The 25,354-nt window shown below is 36.4% G+C and overlaps 1 protein-coding gene and 1 non-coding gene across 2 annotated transcripts in view; one reads left to right on the forward strand and one right to left on the reverse strand.

Moving 5' to 3' along the window:
- Positions 1-25,354, reverse strand: part of TEX11 (testis expressed 11) — a 254,826-nt gene that overhangs the window by 73,482 nt on the left and 155,990 nt on the right. Inside the window, exons 17-20 of the mRNA XM_065915873.1 lie at positions 20,547-20,649; positions 10,412-10,536; positions 3,976-4,061; positions 1,231-1,287 (exon numbers count right to left, since the gene is read on the reverse strand). Of these exons, the coding sequence (XP_065771945.1) occupies positions 1,231-1,287; positions 3,976-4,061; positions 10,412-10,536; positions 20,547-20,649 (371 nt within the window). The remainder of the gene's footprint in view (positions 1-1,230; positions 1,288-3,975; positions 4,062-10,411; positions 10,537-20,546; positions 20,650-25,354) is intronic.
- LOC136154844 (U6 spliceosomal RNA) lies at positions 22,971-23,078 on the forward strand. Its single transcript, XR_010660552.1, has one exon. It is a non-coding gene; the product is annotated as a U6 spliceosomal RNA (small nuclear RNA).

Raw genomic sequence — 25,354 nt, forward strand, 5'->3', positions numbered from 1 at the left:
TCAGTGGGTTTTGTCATACATTGACATGAATCAGCCATATAGTTACATGTATTCCCCATCCCGATCCCCCCTCCCACCTCCCTCCCCACCCGACTCCTCAGGGTCCTCCCAGTGCACCAGGCCCGAGCACCTGACTCATGTATCCCACCTGGGCTGGTGGTCCGTTTCACCATAGATAATATACATGCTGTTCTTTCAAAACATCCCACCCTCACGTTCTCCCCCAGAGTTCAAAAGTCTGTTCTGTATTTCTGTGTCTCTTTTTCTGTTTTGCATATAGGGTTATCGCCACCATCTATCTAATAGATGGTGGCGAATAGTTTTCTTTTAAATTATTAGGAGTAAATGAATTTTGGGGATGAAAAATGGGTGACCTAATTCTTCCACAAATTGTTAAGTTCTTGATATCATATGCCACAGAAACTGTGAGCAGAAAGATATTTGAATACTCCCAGCTAAGCTGATAGAAAATCAGAATCAACAAACCAATCAGGTTATTTATGTTTCTGTGGGAAAGTAAGAGATACATCTATATGTAACTCTCCTGTTAAGAAAGGGAAAAACAGACTTCCCTGATGGTCCAGTGGTTAAGAATCCGCCTGCCAAAGCAGAGGACACAGGTTTGATCCATGATCTGGTGAGATTCCACATGCCACAGGGCAACTAGACCCATGTGCCAGAACTACTGAGCCTGTGCTCTAGAGCCCATGAGCCGCAACTACTGAAGCCTATAATATAGAGTCTGCACTCCACAACAAGAGAAGCCACCGCAATGAGAAGCCCTCGCACCACAATTAGAGAGTAGCCCCTGCTCACTGCAACTGGAGAAAGCCTGCATGTAGCAACGAGGACCCAGCACAGCCATAAATAAATAAATGGGAAAAACAGATGCAATATCATAATGAAATCATAGCTAATGTTACTGACGGCATGGTAAGGGTCTGGCAACATCTAAGTGTTTTACACTTATTTATTCATCAAGTCATCACAGTAACCTCATAGGGAAGGTACTATCATTACACTCATTTTACAGATGGGGAAACAGAGGCCCAGGTTACATGTCTAATAAGTGGCAGAGCCAAAATATAAATCCAGGAAGACTATCCCCAGAGTCTATATTGCCCTTACCCATTATACTATATATATTTCTCAATGTTAGGTTTCTAGTGGAAGTTTTTCTATTTTTTTTTCTAATGGTGAATACATCATTTCTGTTGAATTATAACTTACTTGTTTTCAGATTCTGGCATTTGAGAAACTCTCGGAAGGAAAAGACGAAGCAAACACCTGTATGATAAAGTAATAAAAAAAAAAAAAAGTGATGTTTAGAAAGAAATCAAGTTAGTAATATTGAGTACCCCAGGGGGTGGAAGTAAGAAAAGAGAGGGGAAAAAGAGACTAATTATTTTATTTGTAAGTCTTTGTATGTCTTAATGGTTGCAATGAAAATGTATCAACTTTGTAATTTTGGAAGAGCAATTTAGTAAAATAATTTTAAAACAAAAGCATTGCTTATTAGACATTCTTAAATAGTTTCACAGTTTATATAATTGCCCCCAAATCACCTGCTGGAACATTAGGCATAGTGTACAAGTCTTTTATATTTTTCTTTCTATAAAGGAAACTGGAACTGGCCTTTGAGTTCCATATAAACTAGGATGAGTACTTTTTGAAGGGATCTGGCAGGATGATGACAAATTGACAAAATAAGGTATTTTGTGAACTTTCAAACCTTAAAAATCTTTAAAAATAAAAAACAGCATCAATTACCCTAGATGATTTTAGATATTTATCTGACTAAACATATGCAAGTATCTCAAGACTCCCTCTGATATTATTATATCTGTGATTCCATTTCCCTTCAGAAGAGTGGACTCAAGTACAGTTGACCAACAGGATAATCACTACAGAACCCTTCTGGTTTCCAGTTTTTCCACTGGCATATTCTCAGTTACATCATTAGGGGTTACCATTACCTCAGCCTCTTCTGCCTCATTATTGTATGTAAAAGTTCCCTTTTGATAAACCATTTTCCTTCACAGAAAGAGATAAAGAAAAGATCAGGTTTAACTGATATGTTCTTTTTGTTTTTTTTTTTACTTTAAGCATTCTTACCAAATTTCCAGTAGCATTTTTCACAGAAATAAGAGAAAAAAATCCTGAAATTCATACAGAACCAAAAAAGACCCTGAACAACCAAAGCAAGCTTGAAAAAGAAGAAAGTTAGAGCCATCACATTTGTTTTCAAACTATACTACAAAGCTATAGTAATCAAAAAAGCATGGTACTGGCATAAGAATAGTCACATAGACAAATGGAATAGAAACCTATATATCATCAACCAATATTTGACAAGGGAGACATGAATACTTAATAGAGGAAATATAATCTTTGTTAATAAGTGGTACTGAGAAAACTGATATCCACACACAAAAGAATGAAACTGGACCCTTATCTCTCACTACACAGAAAACATAGATCAAAATGGATTAAAGACTTAATCCATTAATGGATTAAGACTTTAAAAAGAAAGAAAAAACTTAGAAGCATAAAACTCCTGGAAGAAAACACAGGCAAAAACTCCTTGATAATGACTTTTTGGATATGATACCCAAAGCACAAGCAACAAAAGCAAAAATGAGTTAAAATGAGTAAGTGGGGCTAAATCACAGTAGAAATCTTCTGCATAGCAAAGGAATCTATCAAAAAAATGAAAAGGCAACTAACAGAATGAAAGAAAATATCTGCAAATAATATATCTGATAAGAGGTTAATATCTAAAATATACAAGGAACTCCTACAGCTTAACTGCAAAAAACAATCTTATTTTAACATGGGCAGAAGCCCTGTATAGATACTTTTCCAAAGAAGATATCCAAATGGCCAACAAGTACATGAAAAGATGCTCAATATTATAATCATCAGGGAAATGCAAATCAAAACCACACTGAAATATCACCTCACACCTGTTAGAATAGCTATTAACAAAAAACAAGAGATAATAAGTTTTGTAGAGAAAAGGAAGCCCTCGTGCATTGTTGACGGGAATACAAGTTGGTACAGCCACTGTGGAAAAACAGCATGGGGGTTCCTCAGAAATTAAAAATAAAACTGCTATACAATTCAGCAACCCAACTTTGGGATATGTATCTAAAAGAAAGGAAATCAGTGTCGTGAAGAAATATCTCCACTCCCAAGTTCACTAAAGCATTATTTGCAATAGCTAAGACATGGAGACAACCTTAAGTGTCCATCAATGGAGGAATAAAGAAAATGTAGTATGTGTACTTGCACACACACACAGGAATATTATTTAACTAGATAAAAGAAAATCCTGCCTTTTGTGACAACATGGACAGACTCTGAAGGCATTGTACTAAGAGAAATAAGTCAGACAAAGAAAGACAAGTACTAGATTATCCCCCTTTCATGTGGCATCTCTAAAAAAAAAAAAAAGAAAGAAAGAAAGCAACAAAAAAGGAAGAAAATCCAAACACACAGAAACAGTAGAATGATGTTTGTCAGGGCCTGTGGGTGGAGAAAATGGAGAGATGTTGGTCAAAGGGTATAAACTTCCAGTTACAAGTTGAATACAGCCCAGAGATCTAATGTACAGCATGGTGACTATAGCTAACCACACTGTATTATATACCTGAAGGTTGCTAAGCGAGTAAATCTTAAATGTTCTCACCACATACAGTGTAGTATTTCGTGAGGTGATGGATGTAATCTTATTGTGCTAACCATTTAATAATATGAATGTGTATTAAATCACCAAGTTATATACCTTAAACTTACAAAATACCACCATTTGTCAGTTAAATCTCAATAAAGCTGGGGGAAAAAAAAAACCACTTGGTATCACAGGCATTGTTTCAGCCTGAAGCCGTCAGCAGTATTACAGCAAAATTTATAGATCAAGAGTAACATGTATAGAGGAAATGCTCTTACATCCACAGGATGTGGATTACTTACTTTAAAGCTGTAAGAACTTGTTGCGGGTCTTCTGAAAGTTTAGCTAAATTTTCCAAAGCTTTTACTGCTACAATTTCTTGGCCATTCTAAAAAGGATAAATATAATATGTTAAATTACATTTCAAAATGATACTTACAAAATACTGCCTATATTCCTGCCCATAAGGACAAGAAAAAAATCTAAACTTGTCTGTTTTGTATTCTCAAAAGAGTTGCTGCAAGATGCTAGAAGGATTACTCATTGAAAAAATTTTTACTAAACAGGTTCATACTGGCCCCAGAAAGCCACTCCTCTCTATCCACAAACACTCATAGGCTTGCCAACACTGCTTTGACTCCACTAGGACTAATCTTACTGTGCTCTTTATTCCTGTTTATCAGCAGTAACCAAAAGAACCCTAGACTCTGAGATCACCCTCATTTCCAGCACCCTAATCCACATAAGGGTTTCCCACATGGCTCAGTGGTAAAAAATCCACCTGCCAATGTGGGAGACACAGGATTGATCCCTGGGTCAGGAAGATACCCAGGAGAAAAAATGGCAACCCACTCCAGTATTCTTGCCTGGGAAGTCCCATGGTCAGAGGAATCTGGTGGGCTATAGTCCATGGGATGGCAAAAGAGTTGGATACAACTCTTTTTTGACTAAACAACAAATCTTTCTAATTCACTCCTTTTATCACTCCAGCAATCCTTCAACTGCATTAAGATCGCCAACACATTGACATTACTAACATTTCACCATTTCTAATCTCTTTGAAGTCCTCCTCTGTATCTAGTTTAAATTCCATGGGGATTCATTATAACCATTTCCTTCTTTCTTGATTTTTCTGCCCCTCTTTTGCTTCGTTCTGTTCATCTGGCAAAACTATGTTGTTGTTGTTCAGTCACTAAGTCGTATCAGCAACTCCAAGCCTGGTTAAATTCAACTTTCTAGGCACTTTTGTGCCTGTATACATGCAGCTGAAACTAGCCAGATAAAAACCTGTACAACTATTTATTTTAAAATTTCATCAAATGGACCTTACTGCTACAAGGCAAGCAGACCACATACCCTTGCCATTCACTTTTTTTATTTTCTGGATGATTAGTTGACATTTTGTCCTCTTCTCTCAAGTCCCCAACACCTCCTCTCCTATTCTTACTCTTGGGTGATGACCTTGTTTCCCACTTCATTGAGAAAAGTGAAGCAGTCAGGGAAAGAAGTTCCACAGATTCCCACCATCACATCTACTCACACACCAGGAACCACACCCACATACTCTGCCTTCTCAACTGTTATCATAAATGAACTATCCACGTTTCTTCCTAGTTGTTGTTCAGTTGCTAAGTCATGTCCAACTCTTTGCAACCCCAAGGACTGCAGCAAGCCAGGCTTCCCTGTCCTTCCCTATTTCCCCGAGTTTGCTCAAATTCATGTCCATTGAGTCAGTGATGCTTTCTAACCACTTCATGCTCTGCCTCCCCACTTCTCTTTTTGCCTTCAATCTTTCCCAGCATCAGAGTCTTTTCTAATCAGTTGGCTCTTCATAGTAGGTGGCCAAAGTACTGGAGTTCAGCATCAGTCCTTCCAATGAATATTCAGGGTTGATTTCCTTTAGAATTGACTAGTTTGATCTTCTTGCAGTCCAAGGGACTCTCAAGAGTCTTCAGCACCACAGTTCAAAAGCATCAATTCTTTGGCACTCAGTCTTCTTTATGGTCCAACTTATATCCATACATGACTACTGGAAAAACCACAGCTTTGACTATATAGACCTTCATTGGAAAAGTGATGTCTCTGCTTTTTAATACACAATCTAGATTTGTCATAGCTTTTCTTCCAAAGAGAAAGTGTCTTTTAATTTCATGGTTGCAGTTAGCACCCACAGTTTCTTTGGAGTCCAAGAAATAAAATCCATCACTATTTCCACATTTCCCCCTTCTATTTGTCATGAAATGATGGAACTGGATGCCATGATCTTATTTTTTTTGAATGCTGAGTTTTAAGCCAGCTTTTCTTCCTAGAGCCAATCCCTAAAATTATACACTTGTGTCCATTACTGTTTAATGCCATTAGTCTAACAACTTTCATTTTTCTAACACTGCCAACTTTTGTTCTCTAACTGGGCCATTCCTGTCAGTATATGAGCATTCTCATTCATCCCATTTCAAGCAAATAAGCAAACCTCTTTATCCTACTTCTCTCACCGACTACTGCCCCATTTCTTTTATTTTTCTTGCCCAACTTCCTTTCTTCCCTTTGTAGTAAACTTTTCTACAGAATTGTCTATACTTATTGCATCCAATTTTTTTCCTTCAATTCTCTCTTGAGCCTACTGTAATCAGGCATTTGTGCTACCTCGACCAAAACTGCCCTTGTCAAGCTCACCAACGACCAAATATAAATTCCAATGGTCAATTCTCAGTCCTCATTGTATTTGACATATCAGCAACAATCAACATAGTTAATCACTCTTTCCTCCTTGAAATACAGCTGCCTTCTAAGACACCACACCATCCTTGTTTTCTCCTACCTCATGGGTTGTTCTCTTTCATTAATTACCCTTTACTGGTTCCTCTCAGTTCAGTTCAGTCACTCAGTCATGTCCAACTCTTTGCGACCCCATGGATTGCAGCACACCAGGCCTCCCTGTCCATGACCAACTCCCAGAGTTTACTCAAACTCACGTCCATTGAGTTGGTGATGCCATCCAACCATCTCATCCTCTGTCATCCCCTTCTCCTTCCACCTTCAATCTTTCTCAGCATTAGGGTCTTTTCAAATTAATCAGTTCTTCACATCAAGTGGTCAAAGTATTGGATTTTCAGCTTCAGCATCAGTCCTTCCAATGAATATTCAGGACTGATTTCCTTTAGAATGGACTGGCTGGATCTACTAGCAGTCCAAGGGACTCTCAAGAGTCTTCTCCAATACCACAGTTCCTCTGAACAGTTACTGGTTCCTCTGCTTTTCTTCAAACCATTCATGTTTGAGGGCTCCAGGCTCAGTCTCTGGTCATCTTCTCCATTTCATTTATACTCACTTTGTTGGTGATGGCATCCTAGTCTAATAGCTTTATATATCATCTATATATTAAATGACTCTTAGTAAACCTTTCTCTTCAGCCCAGACCTCTTTCAGAACTCTAGGATTTTATCAACTGACTACTTGGATCTCCATTAGGATGGCCTAACAGACATCTCAAATGCATCAAGTCCAAATCGCACTCCTAACTGTCCTCCCAACTCTGCTCTATTTACAGTTGATGGCAACTATGTTTGATGACCCAGTCTCTTTCTCTTATAACCTTCATCCAATCTGTCAGCAAATTCTCTTATCATTTACTTCCACTGTTATCTCCCTTATCTGAGTCACCTTAATCTTTTCTCTGGATTACTTTAAAAACTTCCTAACAGGTATCCTTGCTTCCACTTTAGCTCTTCTTTTCTGGCCTATTCTCAACATTAACACCCAAGAGTATTTCTGTTAAATAAAAGTCAAATCATGTTACAACTCTATTAAAAACACTCCAATGTCATTCAGAGTAAAAGTCAAAGTACTTTCACTAGTCTATAAGGATCTATATGATCCAGACTCTCTATTACCTCTCTGACTTGATCTCTCACTAATCCCACCCTTTATTCACTCTAGCCATACTGGCCTCCTTGCTGCTCCTGGTACCTACCTACCTTACAGGCTTCGAATTGGTGTTACCTCTGCCTGCAATACTGTTCCTCTTCACTTCCCCCATATATATACAGGGCTAACTCCCTCGCCAATTTCAAGTCTTCATACAATGTCATCTTCATGATGAGACCTATCCTTATCACCCTATTTGAAAAAAATAACTCACACCAATTTCAGCCCATTCCCATCCCTGATCCTTTTTAAGACTGCTCTATTTTTTCTATATTGCTATCAACTTCTAACATATTATGCAATTTCTTATTTATTATGCTTATTAATATTGTCTTTCCTCCTGCTTGAATGTTAGCTCCAAGAAGGCATGTAACTGTTTTGTTTACTTATTTATACCAAGAGCCCAGAACAATGGTTGGCACATAGTAGGTACTCAATAAATATCTGCTGAATGAATGATAGTCTCATTAGCACTTGAAATGCCTTTTGCAAAGCAACTACACTAAGTGAAAACTGGATTCCACCCTTATTCTTTTGTAGAAATATATTCAATTTCCTGGGCTTGGCTCATCCATACTTCCTTCCATCTTCTAATTCAAACTACTTTGGGTTTCTTCTCCCCTGATTCTTTCTCTTCTATTAAAATTATTTGCTTTTCAGAAATATAGTTCCATAATTCTTCCACCACCTTTCTTCTGCTTTCCATCAGATATAACTTTATAAACCTTCCTTTAAAAATATATTTGCCTTTGGGTTCCCCATTACAGATTTTTCTCTCATTTTCTGCACAAACACATCCTGTATCCACATCTGCCAAATAGTTTTCCTCTTCCAGGAGTTTTATTATCCTATTCATTAACATCAAAACACATATCATTCAAAACTATATTCAGCTATTACTTTCGGCAAGATACTGGACTGGGTACTAGAAATACGGCCCTCAAGGATCTTATAAGTCAAGTTGGACAGACAATCCATGCATTAACAATATAAGGCAGTATATAAGATATAGACCAAATAAGTAGTATACATATTAAAAATGACTGAAATTCAGAGTAGGAGGAGAGCACTGACAACTAGAATTGATTTGGGAAGTCTGTACAGTGGAAGAAAATCTTAAGTTGGACTTTGAAAAAGGTAACATTTAAATAAGAACATTTCTTAAAAGACAGAATGGTATAAATAAGACACGGAAAAAGGAATGTGATTGGCCTGTTTGAGTAACACTGAATGTGCTTGGAGTTACAGAAGTCTTATGCCTCTGCTATTCTAGACCCTGTGCCTAAGGTAATAGTGGCTTATATCACTATGATGATGATACAGGGGAGTAATATGAGATAAAGTAGAAGAGAAACCTGTGGCCAGATTGTATATTGTTAATAACAACAAAAAACTATTAGATCAAGCTTCTTTGATTACAAATCACATTTTCAGCCATCTTCTCAGTTAATTTTCACAATAATCCTGGAAGTAGGCATTATCTTTATCTCAAAATGATGAAATTAAGATTCAAAGAAGTTAAATACTTCAGTGGCAGAGCCAGAACTCAAACCCAGTCCAAGAGTTTGACAGGTGCTACAAAGCTTTTCCTAATCCTATGTATTATTAAGACCAGAATTTTGCCAATAAAAAAAGGAGGTACAAGTTATTACTGCTTCCAAACTAAAGTTGTTTTTCGGTTATAAACTAGAAAGGTCCATTAAGGTTCAAACTTTTTTTTTTTTTTTGCAAATCAATGAGATAGATACGTCTCCAAATAAATAACTATTTTTCTTTCCATAGTATAGCATTTTAAATCTCAAGTTTCTATTAAAAGTTAATGTTTTGCAACTGGAAATAGAACTGCCACATGACCCAGCAATCCCACTTCTGGGCACACACACTGAAGAAACTAGATCTGAAAGAGACACGTGCACCCCAATGTTCATCGCAGCACTGTTTATAATAGCCAGGACATGGAAGCAACCTAGATGCCCATCAGCAGACGAATGGATAAGGAAGCTGTGGTACATATACACCATGGAATATTACTCAGCCGTTAAAAGGAATTCATTTGAATCAGTTCTAATGAGATGGATGAAACTGGAGCCCGTTATACAGAGTGAAGTAAGCCAGAAAGATAAAGATCATTACAGCATACTATCACATATATATGGAATTTAGAAAGATGGTAATGATAACCCTATATGCAAAACAGAAAAAGAGACACAGATGTACAGAACAGACTTTTGAACTCTGTGGGAGAAGGCGAGGGTGGGATGTTTCGAGAGAACAGCATGTATATTATCTATAGTGAAACAGATCACCAGCCCAGGTTGGATGCATGAGACAAGTGCTCGAGCCTGGTGCACTGGGAAGTCCCAGAGGAATCGGGTGAAGAGGGAGGTGGGAGGGGGGATCGGGATGGGGAATACATGTAACTCCATGGCTGATTCATGTCAATGTATGACAAAACCCACTGCAATGCTGTGAAGTAATTAGCCTCCAACTAATAAAAATAAATGAAAAAAATAAAAATAAAAAAATAAAACCAACAGACCAAAAAAAGAAAAAAATAGTTAATGTTTTGCTATGCACATTTTTCTATTGTTTTAAGAACAAATATCTAACTTCACCTTGTTTTACTTACTTTAAATCATAAAAAAATGAAGAGAAATAAAGCAGTTCTCCAATCAAACTTGGTGTGAAAATAATGAGGCAAAATAGATGGTAAAGAAAAGCCTCTCCTGGGCCTAACTGATGATGATTCCATTATGATGGTCTCTGAAAATGGGAAAGAGGTAAAAATCTCATAAATGGGTACATAAGAATTACCTCTAGAGCAAACTGGGCAGCCAAACTGAGAAGCATGACACCTGAACTTCTCTTTGTAGATACATTCTTCTCATGTTGCTCTTGAGTCATTAATAGATACTCTAAAGTGATAATTGCCTGCAAAGCTGAAAAACAAGGAGACAATTAAAGATGAGATACTCTTATCAAAGATAATAGCTATCTATGGTTATTATACCACAATAACTTTGGAATTCATTTTAAGAGCACTAATATCTTAAAAATATTAATTTTCAAAAGTCACCTAAATAGCTAAACTGTTAAGGAGGACTTGAAAGTCAGAAAAATGCCCAACTGAGCAGTTCACCTCTTTGAATTTATTCCATGAATATACCTGCAAAAGTGAATAAAAACATACAAATATATTCACACAGCAATTTTTTATAAGAGTAAATATCCTAAATTTAATCAATAATGAATAGGATAAATATAATTTGGTACATATAATACAGAATAGAGTAAAAAAATTATATTTCATCATATGCCTTAAAGGTAGACCATGGCAAGTAAAAGACCTTAACAACTAAAATAACAAAAGAAAAAGTTATAGTTAATAAGCCAAAGAATGAGATAAACATAGTGATAAAATGTTCAAATAACCCAAAAGAAAGAAGAAAAAAGAAAAATGGCAACAAAGACCAGAAAAGACAAACAGAAGACAAATAACAGGATGCTAAATTTAAACCTAGCCATATCAACAATTATGTTAAAATATAAATGGTCTAGATGATCTATTTAAAAGACAGAGACAGATTAAAGAAAGTGACTTTTAGCTATACACAACTAACAAAAAAAGATACTTTAAAAATAAAGCCAAAATTGGTTAAAAGAAAATGATGGGATAATATACACTCTGGTAGAGGTTATCAAAAGAAAGCTGGAGTGGTTATATTAATATCACACAAAACAGGCAAACATAAATTAAAAAATTCTCAACAAAGTACTAACAAAGCAAATGTGACAACACACTAAAAGGATCGTACACCATGATCAAGTGGGATTTATCCCTGGGAGGCAAAGATTCTTCAATATATGCAAATCAATCAATGTGATACATCATATTAACAAATTGAAGAATTTTAAAAAAAGAATAAAAACCATATGATCATCACAATAGATGAAGAAAAATCTGTCATCAAAATTCAATACCAATTTATGATAAAAATTCTCCAGAAAGTGGGCATAGAGGTAACCTACCACAACATAATAAAGGCCATATACAACAAACCCACAGCAAACGTTATTCTCAATAGTGAAAAATTGAAAGGATTTCCTCTAAGATCAGGAACAAGACAAAGGTGTACAATCTCACCACTATTATTCAACATAGTCATGGAAGTCCTAGCTACAGCAATCAGAGAACAAGGAAATGAACAAATTGGCACAGAAGTAAAACATTCACTGTTTGCAGATGACCTGATACTATATTTAGAAAACTCTAAATATACCACCAGAAAACTACTAGAGCAAATCAATGAATTTAGTAAAGTTGCATGATACAAAATTCACACACAGAAATCTCTTGCATTCCTATACACTAACAATGAAAGATCAGAAAGAGAAATTAGGGAACAATACCATTTACCATTGCAACAAAAAGAATAAAATACCTAAGAATAAACCTACTTAAGGAAGCAAAAGACCTGTACAAAGAAAACTGTAAGATATTGCTGAAAGCAATCAAAGATGATACAAAACAGATAAAAGAGATATATCATGTTCTTTGATCAGAAGAATCAATATTGTGAAAATGGCTATACTACCCAAAGCAATCTACAGATTCAATGCAATCACTATCAAATTATCAATGACATTTTTCACAGGACTAGGAAAGAAAATTTTACAATTTGTATGAAAACAGAAAAGACCCTGAATAGCCAATGCAATCTTGAGAATGAAAAGTGAAGCTGGAGAGATCAGATTCCCTGATGTCACATTATATTACAAAGCTACAGTCATCAAGACAGTGTGGTACTGGCACAAAACAGAAATGTACACTGATGGAACAGGATAGAAAGTCCAGAGATAATTCCATGCACTTATGGTCACCTAATTTGTGATAAAGGAGGCAAGAATACACAGTGGAGAAAAGACAGTCTCTTCAACAAGTGGTGCTGGGAAAACTGGACAGCTACGTGTAAAAGAATGAAATAGAACACTTCCTAATACCATGCACAAAAACAAACTCAAAATGGATTAAAGACCTAAATGTAAGACTAGACACTATAAATCTCTTAGAGGAAAACATAAGCAGAACACTCATCGACATAAATCACAGTAGGGTCTTTTTTGAACCACTTCCTAGAATAAAAGTAAATAAAAACAAAAATGAACAAATAGGATCTAATTAAACTTAAAAGAACATAACTGCACTCATCTCACATGCTAGCAAAGTAATGCTCAAAAGTCTCCAAGCCAGGCTTTGATAACACATGAACCATGAACTTCCAGAAGTTCAAGCTGGATTTATAAAAGGCAGAGGAACCAGAGATCAAATTGCCAACATCTGCTGGATCAACAAAAAAGCAAGAGAATTCCAGAAAAATATCTATTTCTGCTTTATTGACTATGCCAAAGCCTTTGACTGTGTAGATCACAATAAACTGTGGAAAATTCTTCAAGAGATGGGAATACCAGACAACCTGACCTGCCTCTTGAGAAAAGGGAATCCTCTTGGATTATTGGTAGGAATGCAAATTGATACAGCCACTATGGAGAACAGAAGGGGAGGTTCCTTAAAAAACTAAAAACTACCATGCTGCCCCAGCAATTCCACTACTGGGCACATACCCAGAGAACACCATAATTCAAAAAGATACATGCACCCCAATATTCACTGCAGCACAATTTACAACAGTCAGGATATGGAAGCAACCTAAACGTCCATCAACAGAGGAATGGATAAAGAGATGTGGTGTATATATACTATAGAATATTAGTCAGCCATAAAAAAGAATGAAATTGGGTCATTTGTAGAGATATGGACGGATAGAGACTGTCATACTAGTGAAGTAATTAAAAAAGAGAAAAACAATTGTATATTACTGAATATATGTGGAATCTAGAAAAATGATATAAATGATCTTATTTGCAAAACAGAAGTAGAGACAGAAATGCAGAGAACAAAAAACTAAACACCAAGATAGCAAAGTGGGGGGCTGTATGAAGTAAGAAATTGGGATTGACAGTTCAGTTCAGTTTAGTTCAGTCACTCAGTCGTGTCTAACTCTTTGCGAACCCATGGACTGCAGCACGCCAGGCCTCCCTGTCCATCACCAGCTCCTGGAGTTTACTCAAACTCATGTCCATTGAGTTGTGATGCCATCCAACCATCTCATCCTCTGTCATCCCCTTCTCCTGCCTTCAATCTTTCTCAGCATCAGAGTCTTTTCAAATGAGTCAGTTCTTTGCATCAGGTGACCAAAGTATTGGAGTTTCAGCTTCAGCATCAGTCTTTCCAATGAATATTCAGGACTGATTTCCTTTAGGATGGACTGGTTGGATCTCCTGGCTGTCCAAGGGACTCTCAAGAGTCTTCTCCAACACCACAGTTCAAAAGCATCAATTCTTCAGCGCTCAGCTTTCTTTAAGGTTCAACTCTCACATCCATACATGACTACGGGAAAAACCATAGCCTTGACTAGATGGACCTTTGTTGGCAAAGTAATGTCTCTGCTATTTAATATTCTGTCTAGCTTGGTCATAACTTTTCTTCCAAGGAGCATGCATCTTTTACTTTCTTGGCTGTAGTCACCATCTGCAGTGATTTTGGAGCCCCCCAAAATAAAGCCTGTCACTGTTTCCACCGTTTCCCCATCTATTTGCCATGAAGTGATTGAACCAGATGCCATGATCTTAGTTTTCTGAATGCTGAGTTTTAAGCCAACTTTTTCACTCTCTTCTTTCACTTTCATCAAGAGGCTCTTTAGTTCTTCTTCGCTTTCTGCCATAGGGGTGGTGTCATCTACATACCTGAGGTTATTGATGTTTCTCCCAGCAATCTTGATTCCAGATTATGCTTCATCCAGCCCAGCGTTTCTCATGATGTACTCTGCATAAGTTAAATAAGCAGGGTGACAATATCCAACCTTGATGTACTCCTTTCCCTATTTGGAGCCAGTGTGTTGTTCCATGTCCAGTTCAAACTGTTGCTTCCTGACCTGCATACAGATTTCTCAGAAGGCAGGTAACATGGTCTGGTATTTCCATTTCTTTAAGAATTTTCCAGAGTTTGTTGTGGCCCACACAGTCAAAGGCTTTGGCACAGTCAATAAAGCAGAAGTAGATGTTTTCCTGTAACTCCTTTGCTTTTTCGATGATCTAACTCGGGATTGACGGTTATACACTATTGATCCTGTGTATACATTAGATAAGTAATGAGACCTTATTGTATAGTTCAGGGAACCCTACTCAGTGCTCTATGGTGACCTAAATGGGAAGGAAATACAAAAAGGAGGGGATATCTGTATATGTATAGCTAATTCACTTTGCAGTACAGTAGAAACTAACACAATACTTTAAAACAAACAAACAAAAAAATACTTTAAAACAACTATACTCCAGTAAAAACTAATTTAAAAAATAATGGACAAAACAGACTTCAGAGCAAAGACTTAGTGACAGAAGGTTATTTCATGATGATAAAGGAATCAATTTATTATGATGACATAACAATCCTAAATGTTTATGCATCTAATACCAGAAGGAAAAACTGATAGAACTGCAAGGAGAAATGAACAAATCCATAATTACAGTCAAAGATTTCATTGAAGGCTCTCAAATAATTGACAGGACAGGTAGATAGAGAATCAACAAGGATATTTAACACTATTAATCTATTTGACCTGATTGACATTTATAGAACACTTGACCTTACATCAGCAAATACACATTCCACTCAGGTACACAGGGAACATTTACCAAGAAAGACAATACTCTAGTTCATATAACAAGTCTCAACATATTTAAAAGGATTCATACAAACTTATGATCATAGACTGAAACAGAATTAATAAAAAAGTTCTCTGAAAAAAATTCTCTGGAAATCTACAAATGTTTGTAAATAAACAGCATACTTCTAAACAATCCATGGGTTTACACTGGAGTTAAATCACATTCAAAAATATGATTGAATTAAAATGAAAACTCAGTATATAAAAATTTGTGGACTGTCACTAAGGCAGCACTTAGAAGGTAATTTATAGCATTAACTGTTTATATTAGACCAGAATAAAGGTCCAAATCAATAACTTCAGCTCTCAACCTTTGGAAATTAGAAAAATAAGAGCAAATGAAACTCAAAGTAAGAAGAAGAATGGAAGTGACAAAGATCAGAAAATTAATACATGAAACAGAAAACAGAAAAAATAGAGAAAAATTAATGAGACCAAAAGCTAGTTCTTTGAGGTCAATAATACTGATCAACTTACAGCCACTCTGACAGGGAGGAAAAGAGAGAAGATGCTAATTACAGATATCAGGAATGAGAAATATGACATCACTTTAGAATTTACAGGTGTTAAAAAGGATAACATGAATGACATAATGAATGATTTCAGGCCAATAATTTCAACAACTTAGATGAAACACACAAATTTCTTGAAAGACATAAACTACCAAAGCTCAGTTAGGAAATAATAGATAACCTGAAGAATTCTACTATCTATTAAAGAAATTGAGTTTATAATTAAAAGTTTTCTCATAAAGAAAACTCCAGACACAGATGACTTCACTGGTGAACTCTACCAAATATTAACAAAAAAATAACACCAACTGAGCAACAAAAATTCTATTAGAAGATGTAAAACAGAAGTGTATTTTCCAATTCATTCTATGCAATAAGCATTACCCTAACAGGAAAAGAAAACCAGAGACCAGTATGACTCATGGACACAGGCAAAAATATTCTTAAACAAACTATCAGCAAATCAAATCTAACATTATATTTAAAAAAGAACACATCAAGGCCAAGTGGAGCTTATTCCAGGAATGCAGCATTGGTTCAACTGTTGAAAAATCAATTTAATTGACCATACTAACAAACTTCAAAAAACTGATCATTTCGTTTGCAAATATTTTCTTCCATTCTGAGGGTTAACTTTTCCTTTTAGTTATGGTTTCCTTTGCTGGGCAAAGGTTTTTACGTTTGATTCAGTCCTCTTTGCTAATTTTTGCTTTTATTTTCATTACTCAAAGATGTAGATTGAAAAAGATCTTGCTGCGATTTATGTCATGGAGTGTTCTGCTTACATTTTCCTCTAAGAGTTTTATAGTATCCGGTCTCATACATTTAGGTCTTTAATCCATTTTGAGTTTAGTTTTGTGGATGGTGTTAGGGAGTGTTCTATTTCATTCTTTTATATGGAGCTGCCCAGTTTTCTCAGCACCACTTATTTAAGAGACTGTCTCTTCTCCATTGTATATTCTTGCCTCTTTTGCAACAGATTAGGTGTGTGGGTTTATCTCTGGAATTTCTATCCTGTTCCATTGATATGTATTTCTTTTTGTGCCAGTACAGATTAATCTTTCCAAAAATACACAAACAGCTCATGCAGCTCAATGTCAAAAAACAACCCAATCAAAAAGTAGATGGAAGATCTAAACAGATATTTCTTCAAAGAAGACATACAGATGGCCAAAAAGCATATGAAAAGATGCTCAACATCACAATTATTAAAGAAATGAATATCAAAACTACAATGAGCTAGCACCTCATACCAGTTAGAAGGGCCATCATCAAAAAATTTATAAACAATAAATGCTGGAGAGGACATGGAGAAAAGGGAATCCTCCTACAGTGTTGGTGGGAATGTAAACTGGTATAGACACTATGGAGAATAGTATGGAGATTCCTTAAAAAACTAAAAATAGAGCTACAATATAATCCAGCAATCCTACTCCTGGGCATCTATCGAGAGAAAACCGTTAAGTCAAAAAGATATATGACCATTCACTGCACCATTATTTACAATACCTAGGACATGGAAGTGACCTAAATGTCTATCTACAGAGTAATGGATAAAGAAGATATGGTATAAATATATGACGGAATATTACTCAACCACTAAAAAGAGTGAAATAATGCCACTTGCAGCAACATGGATGGACCTAGGGATTGTCATACTGAGTGAACAAAGTCAGACAGAGAAAGACAAATAAAATGCTAACACCTATATGTGGAATCTAAAAAAAGGGTACAAAAAATTTAAAAAGGGTACAGATGAACTTATCTGCAAAACAAAAATAGAGTTACAGATGTAGAAAAGAAACTTGTGACTACTAGGGTGTAAGGGGAAGGAGAGACAAACTGAAAGACTGGTACTGACATATACACACTATATATAAAAGCAATAACTAATAGGGATCTACTGTATAGAACAGGGAACTCTACTTAATACTCTGAAACAGCCTATATTGGTAAAAAATCTAACAAAGAGTCAACATATGTATATGTATAACAGACTATCTTGGTTGCACACCTGAAACTAAAAAATACTGTATTAATACTTTAGTTTAATTAGTATTAAAGTATACTTCAATAAAAGCTTTTTAACTTGATAATTTCAATAGATGTAAAAACATTCATGACCAAATTCAACATCCATTTCTAATTAAAAACATCTAGGAAACTGGAAACAGAAGGGAACTTTCTTAATCTGATAAAAAGTATCTATGAAAAACCTATAGCTAACATCATACTTAATGATTGAAAATTGGATGGTTTCCCTCTAAAATCAGGAAAAAGTCAAGGATGTCTGCTATTTACCAATTTTACTCAACACTGTGCTGGAGATTCTAACAAGAACAATAACGCATGAAAAACTGCACCCAGATTGGACAGAAAGTAGCAAAATTGTCTTTATTTGTAGACAACATTACATCCACAAGAAAGCTACTGGAAGCAATAAGTGAATTTAGAAGTCTGTAGGATACAAGATCAATATACAAAAATCATTTGTATTTCTACATACTAGAAATGAACAATCAGAAACTCCAAGTTTTTTTCAAAATGCCATTTGAAATAGCATAAAATATATAGTATACTTAAGGATAAATCTGACAAAAGATGAATAAGACTGATATGATAAAAGATAGAAAAGATCTCTGAGAGAAATTAAAAGAGCTAAACAAATGGAGGTATATAACCCCATTTCACAGATTGGAAGATGTTGATTCTCTCCATACTGATGTATATATACATTCAGTGGAATCCCAGTCAATATTTACTTTTGTAGAAATTGAAAAAACTGATTCTAAAATTCAGAGATGTACAAAGGACTTAGTCCAAACAATTTGAAAGAGAAGAATAAAGTTGGAGGACCAATACCACCTGATTTCAAATTTACTATATAGCTACATTAATCAAGACAGTGTGGGAATGGTGTAAAGATAAATAAATCGGTGGAACACAATGAAGAGTCCAAAAAGGGACCCATACACATATGACAGCTGATTATCATTAAAGGTGCAAAGGCAATTCAGTTGGGAAAGGACAGAGTTTATAAATAAATGAAACAGGAATAATTAGGTAGCCATGTGCCAATAAAGGAACTTTAATCCATACCTTAAGTCAAAAAAATGCAAAATGGATCACAGAACTAACCATAAGCTTTAAACCTAAAACTACAAAATTTCTTGAAGAAAATATAGGGAAAACTTTTTGTGACCGTGGATTAAGTAAAGATTTCTTAGTTACAATACCAAAAAAATCCCTAAGAGAAGAAAAAATATAAATTAGATTTCATCAAATTTGTCATGAAATACACTAAGAAAATAAAAAGAAAAAAATTCATAAAACACATCTGATAAATAACTTGTATTTAAAATAAAGAACTTTCAAAATTCAATAAAAATATAAAAGCTCCTTATATAAAACCAAGCAAAAGATTTGTACAAACACTCCACCAAACAAGATGTATGGATGTCAAATATTAGACATTATGGAAATACTAATTATAATCTTATCATGATATCTCTACCTGCTAATTAGAATGACTGAAGAAATTTTCCATAGGACCCAGCAATCCCACTTCTGGGCATACACACTGAGGAAACTAGATCTGAAAGAGACACGTGCACCCCAATGTTCATCGCAGCACTGTTTATAATAGCCAGGACATGGAAGCAACCTAGATGCCCATCAGCAGACGAATGGATAAGGAAGCTGTGGTACATATACACCATGGAATATTACTCAGCCATTAAAAGGAATTCATTTGAATCAGTTCTAATGAGATGGATGAAACTGGAGCCCGTTATACAGAGTGAAGTAAGCCAGAAAGATAAAGATCATTACAGCATACTAACACATATATATGGAATTTAGAAAGATGGTAATGATAACCCTATATGCCAAACAGAAAAAGAGACACAGATGTACAGAACAGACTTTTGGACTCTGTGGGAGAAGGCGAGGGTGGGATGTTTCGAGAGAACAGCATGTATATTATCAAGGGTGAAACAGATCACCGGCCCAGGTGGGATGCATGAGACAGGTGCTCGGGCCAGGTGCACTGGGAGGACCCAGGGGAATCGGGTGGGGGTGGGGGAGGTGGGAGGGGGGATCGGGATGGGGAATACATGTAACTCCATGGCTGATTCATGTCAATGTATGACAAAACTCACTGCAATATTGTGAAGTAATTAGCCTCCAACTAATAAAAATAAATAAATAAATAAAATTAAATTAAAAAAAAATTTTCCAGTGGACAATTCCAAGTGCTGGTGAGGATGCAGATCAACTGGAACTTTAATACACAGCTAGTTACAGCATAAAACTGTAGAGCCATTTTAGAAAAGAGCTTGGCAGTTTCTAACAAACATATACTTATCATATGACCCAGCAAACTTATTCCTCGATATTTACCCTAGAGAAGAGAAATCTTGTCCGATATCCACCTAGTTCCTATTCCTTCAGTAGGTAGACCTTTTGCTTTTATTTTTATGCAACCTTCCACAGTTTCTTGTTGCATGGTTGTATCATCTTTACATAAGGAAGCTAGCATATATATATATATATTCAACTCCACTGTCTTAAAGATTACTATTTTCTTTTATGGTCAAAGATGATTATTCTTTGTGTTAACAGACAAATATAACTTATAAGTAACATTTGTACCTCTGCCAGAGTTGCCCTCCACGATTGAAACCTTGAATATATAAAACTGAGTGAAAATATTTCTAGGATCACGTTGTGCAGCTTCTATAACTGCCTTTTTAGCCTGAAAAAAAAAAGAAATATTAGTTTGCTTTTATAAAATACATAAAGAAGACCTTACCATATTTTACTAATGCTATCAATATAGTCACAATGGCTTAGGGACACTCATAATGAAAAGACATGAACATAAGAAAAATCTTTAAAGAACCGTTCTATCACAATGCAATAGAAATCAATATTCTGCTCCTGAAAACAGGGCACATTATATATGTCAAACCAACAAAACACATTTTATATGTCAAATCTACTTAAAACAAGCAAAAATGCTGGATAACATTTTTTTTTAATTCCCAAAGCAACTGACTAGTAAAGCAATTACCAAGAAATATCTAAGGAAAAGTGAGATCCCACAGAAGTAAATGGAGATTTAAAGCCACTTAAAACATTTATTTATTTATTCACTTATTGGCCATGCTGTGCAGCATGTGGGAACTTAGTTCGCCAACCAGGGATCAAACCCACACCCCTGCATTGGAAAAATAGAGTCTTAACCACTGGACCATGAGAGAAGTCCAGCCACTTTCTTTTTCTGGTGGGCATTTGTAAACCTAGGTAAATGCTAACTTTAACTTAGCAAAACTAGGTCAGGAAAATAGACATCAAAGCTCAAGAGACCATACTCTTAGGCTAAGGGTAAATCAGAAGTAAACTCACTTCTATCCACATTCTCAGGAGACTGCAAAAAAAGTTACCTTGGTTCTGAGAAAAATGAAAAATATAGGGTAGGGAGAATCAATCCCAAAGACATAATATGAACAGACTCTCGTGTATTTACAGCCCCAAATCATATTATATGGGAGGCCAAAAGATATCAAGCTATGAATTTATCTTTCATTGATATCAAACAGGGAGCTGACTGTGGCACAGACCATGAATTCCTTATTGCCAAATTCAGATGTAAATTGAAGAAAGTAGGGAAAACCACTAGACAATTCAGGTATGACCTAAATCAAATCCCTTACGATTATACAGTGGAAGTGACAAATAGATCCAAGTGATCAGATCTGATAGACAGAGTGCCTAAAGAACTATGGATGGAGGTTCATGACATTGTACAGGAGACAGGGATCAATACCATCCCTAAGGAAAAGAAATGCAAAAAGGCAAAACGGTTTTCTGAGGAGGCCTTACTTACAAATAGCTGTGAATAGAAGAGAAGTGAAAGGCAAAGGAGAAGGAAACATATACCCATTTGAGTGCAGAGTTCCAAAGAATAGCAAGGAGAGATAAGAAAGCCTTCCTCAGAGATCAGTGCAAATAAATAGAGGAAAACAATAGAACAGTAAAGACTAGAGATCTCTTCAAGAAAATCAGAGATACCAAGGGAACATTTCATGCAAAGATGGGCTCAATAAAGGACAGAAATGGTATGGACCTAACAGAAGCAGAAGATATTAAGAAGAGGTGGCAAGAATACACAGAAGAACTGTACAAAAAAGATCTTCGAGATCCAGATAATCATGATGCTGTGATCACCCATCTAGAGCCAGACATCCTGGAATGCGAAGTCAAGTGGGCCTTAGGAAGCATCACTATGAACAAAGCTAGTGGAGGTGAAGGAATTCCAGTTAAGTTCCTTCAAATTCTAAAAGATGATGCCGTAAAGTGCTGCACTCAGTGTGCCAGCAAATTGGGAAAACTCAGCAGTGGCCACAGGACTGGAAAAGGTCAGTTTTCATTCCAATCCCTAAGAAAGGCAATGCCAAAGAAAGCTCAAACTACCGTACAACTGCACTCATCTCACATGCTAGTAAAGTAATGCTCAAAATTCTCCAAACCAGGCTTCAACAGTACATGAACCATGAACTTCCAGATGTTCAAGCTGGTTTTAGAAAAGGCAGAGGAACCAGTGATCAAACTGCCAACATCTGTTGAATCATCAAAAAAGCAAGAGAGTTACAGAAAAACATCTACTTCTGCTTTGTTGACTATGCCAAAGCCTTTGACCGTTTGGGCCACAACAAACTCTGGAAAATTCTTAAAGAGATGGGAATACCAGACCACGTTACCTGCCTCCTGAGAAATCTGTATGCAGGTCAGGAAGCAACAGTTCGAACGGGACATGGAACAACAGACTGGCTCCAAATAGGGAAAGGAGTACATCAAGGCTGAATATTGTCATCCTGCTTATTTAAATTATATGCAGAGTACATCATGAGAAACTCTGGGCTGGATGAGGCACAAGCTGGAAACAAGATTGCCGGGAGAAACATCAAATAACCTCAGATATGCAGATGACACCACCCTTATGGCAGAAAGTGAAGAAGAACTAAAGAGCCTCTTGATGAAGGTGAAAGAAGAGAGTGGAAAAAGTTGGCTTAAGTGCTCGCTTCGGCAGCACATATACTAAAAATTGGAACGATACAGAGAAGATTAGCATGGCCCCTGCGCAAGGATGACACGCAAATTCGTGAAGCATTCCATATTTTTAACAATGGAAACTATAAGCAAGGTGAAAAGACAGCCCTCAGATTGGGAGAAAATAATAGCAAACGAAGCAACAGACCAAGTATTAATCTCAAAAATATGCAAGCAACCTCTGCAGCTCAATTCCAGAAGATAAATGACCCAATCAAAAAATGGGCCAAAGAACTAAACAGACATTTCTCCAAAGAAGACATACAGATGGCTAACAAACACATGAAAAGATGCTCAACATCACTCATTATCAGAGAAATGCAAATCAAAACCACAATGAGGTATCATTACACGCCAGTCAGGATGGCTGCTATCCAAAAGTCTACAAGCAATAAATGCTGGAGAGGGTATGGAGAAAAGGGAACCCTCTTACACTATTGGTGGGAATTCAAACTAGTACAGCCACTCTGGAGAACAGTGTGGAGACTCCTTAAAAAACTGGAATAAGAACTGCCATATGACCCAGCAATCCCACTTCTGGGCACACACACCAAGGAAACCAGATCTGAAAGAGACACGTGCACCCCAATGTTCATCACAACACTGTTTATAATAGCCAGGACATGGAAGCAACCTAGATGCCCATCAGCAGACGAATGGATAAGGAAGCTGTGGTACACATACACCATGGAATATTACTCAGCCGTTAAAAAGAATTCATTTGAATCAGTTCTAATGAGATGAATGAAACTGGAGCCCATCATACAGAGTGAAGTAAGCCAGAAAGATAAAGACCAATACAGTATACTAATGCATATATATGGAATTTAGAAAGATGGTAACGATAACCCTATATGCAAAACAGAAAAAGAGACACAGATGTACAGAAGAGAATTTTAGACTCTGTGGGAGAAGGCGAGGGTGGGATGTTTTGAGAGAACAGCATCGAAACATGTATATTATCTATGGTGAAACAGATCACCAGCCCAGGTTGGATGCATGAGACAAGTGCTCGGGCCTGGTGCACTGGGAAGACCCAGAGGAATCGGGTGGAGAGGGAGGTGGGAGGGGGGATCGGGATGGGGAATACATGTAAATCCATGGCTGCTTCATGTCAATGTATGACAAAAACCACTACAATATTGTAAAGTAATTAGCCTCCAAGTAATAAAAATAATTGGAAAAAAAAAAAGTTGGCTTAAAACTCAGCATTCAGAAAACTAAGATCATGGCATCTGGTCCCATCACTTCATGGCAAATAGATGGGGAAACAGTGGAAACAGTGGCTGACTTTATTTTGGGGGGCCCAAAATCACTGCAGATGGTGACTGCAGCCATGAAAGTAAAAGACACTGACTCCTTGGAAGGAAAGTTATGACCAAACTAGATAGCATATTAAAAACCAGAGACATTACTTTGTCAACAAAGGTCCATCTAGTCAAGGCTATGGTTTTTCCAGTAGTCATGTATGGATGTGAGAGTTGGACCTTAAAACTGAGTGCCGAAGAATTGATGCTTTTGAACTGTGGTTTAAGACTCTTGAGAAGTCCCTTGGACTGTAAGGAGATCAAACCCATCCATCCTAAAGGATATCAGTCCTGGGTGTTCATTGGTTGGAATGATGTTGAAGCTGAAACTCCAATACTTTGGCCACCTGATGTGAAGAGCTGACTCATTTGAAAAGACCCTGATGCTGGGAAAGATTGAGAGCAGGAGGAGAAGGGGACGACATAGGATGAGATGGTTGAATGGCATCACTGACTCAATGGACATGGGTCTGGGTGGACTCCAAGAGTTGGTGATGGACAGGGAGGCCTGGCATGCTGCGGTTCATGGGGTCGCAAAGAGTCAGACACGACTGAGAGACTGAACTGAACAACCCCAAATGTTTTACATGTGCTGTTGCTAAGCCACATTTCATTTATTCTGTTCTTTTATTCAAGTACAGGACGTATTGTTGTTCCCTGTTTGTCTTCATCGTGTTAGAATGGGCTCATCATTTCACCTATTAAGATGCCTTCAGATCAGACTCTGTCATCTAATGCATTAGTTACTCTTTTCAACTTTAGATCATATGTACACTCAATCAATAATCACAAAAGATCTTCATTTACATATTATTAATTTAAATCCATATGTATGTATCACAATTTGATATTCAACTGCATACTTTTTACATTCTAATTATTTCATGTGCATAAATCTCATTTTCACAATAGTATTTTAAGTTTATCTATAGAAAGGATCATGTCCTTTATTTATTTACCCTTTATTATCATATCCTTTATTTATCCTATAGTTGCTGTTGTTTAGTCACTCAGTCATGTCTGACTCTTTGCGACCCAATG

Source organism: Muntiacus reevesi, chromosome X, assembly GCF_963930625.1.
Source record: "Muntiacus reevesi chromosome X, mMunRee1.1, whole genome shotgun sequence".
Taxonomy (NCBI): domain Eukaryota; kingdom Metazoa; phylum Chordata; class Mammalia; order Artiodactyla; family Cervidae; genus Muntiacus; species Muntiacus reevesi.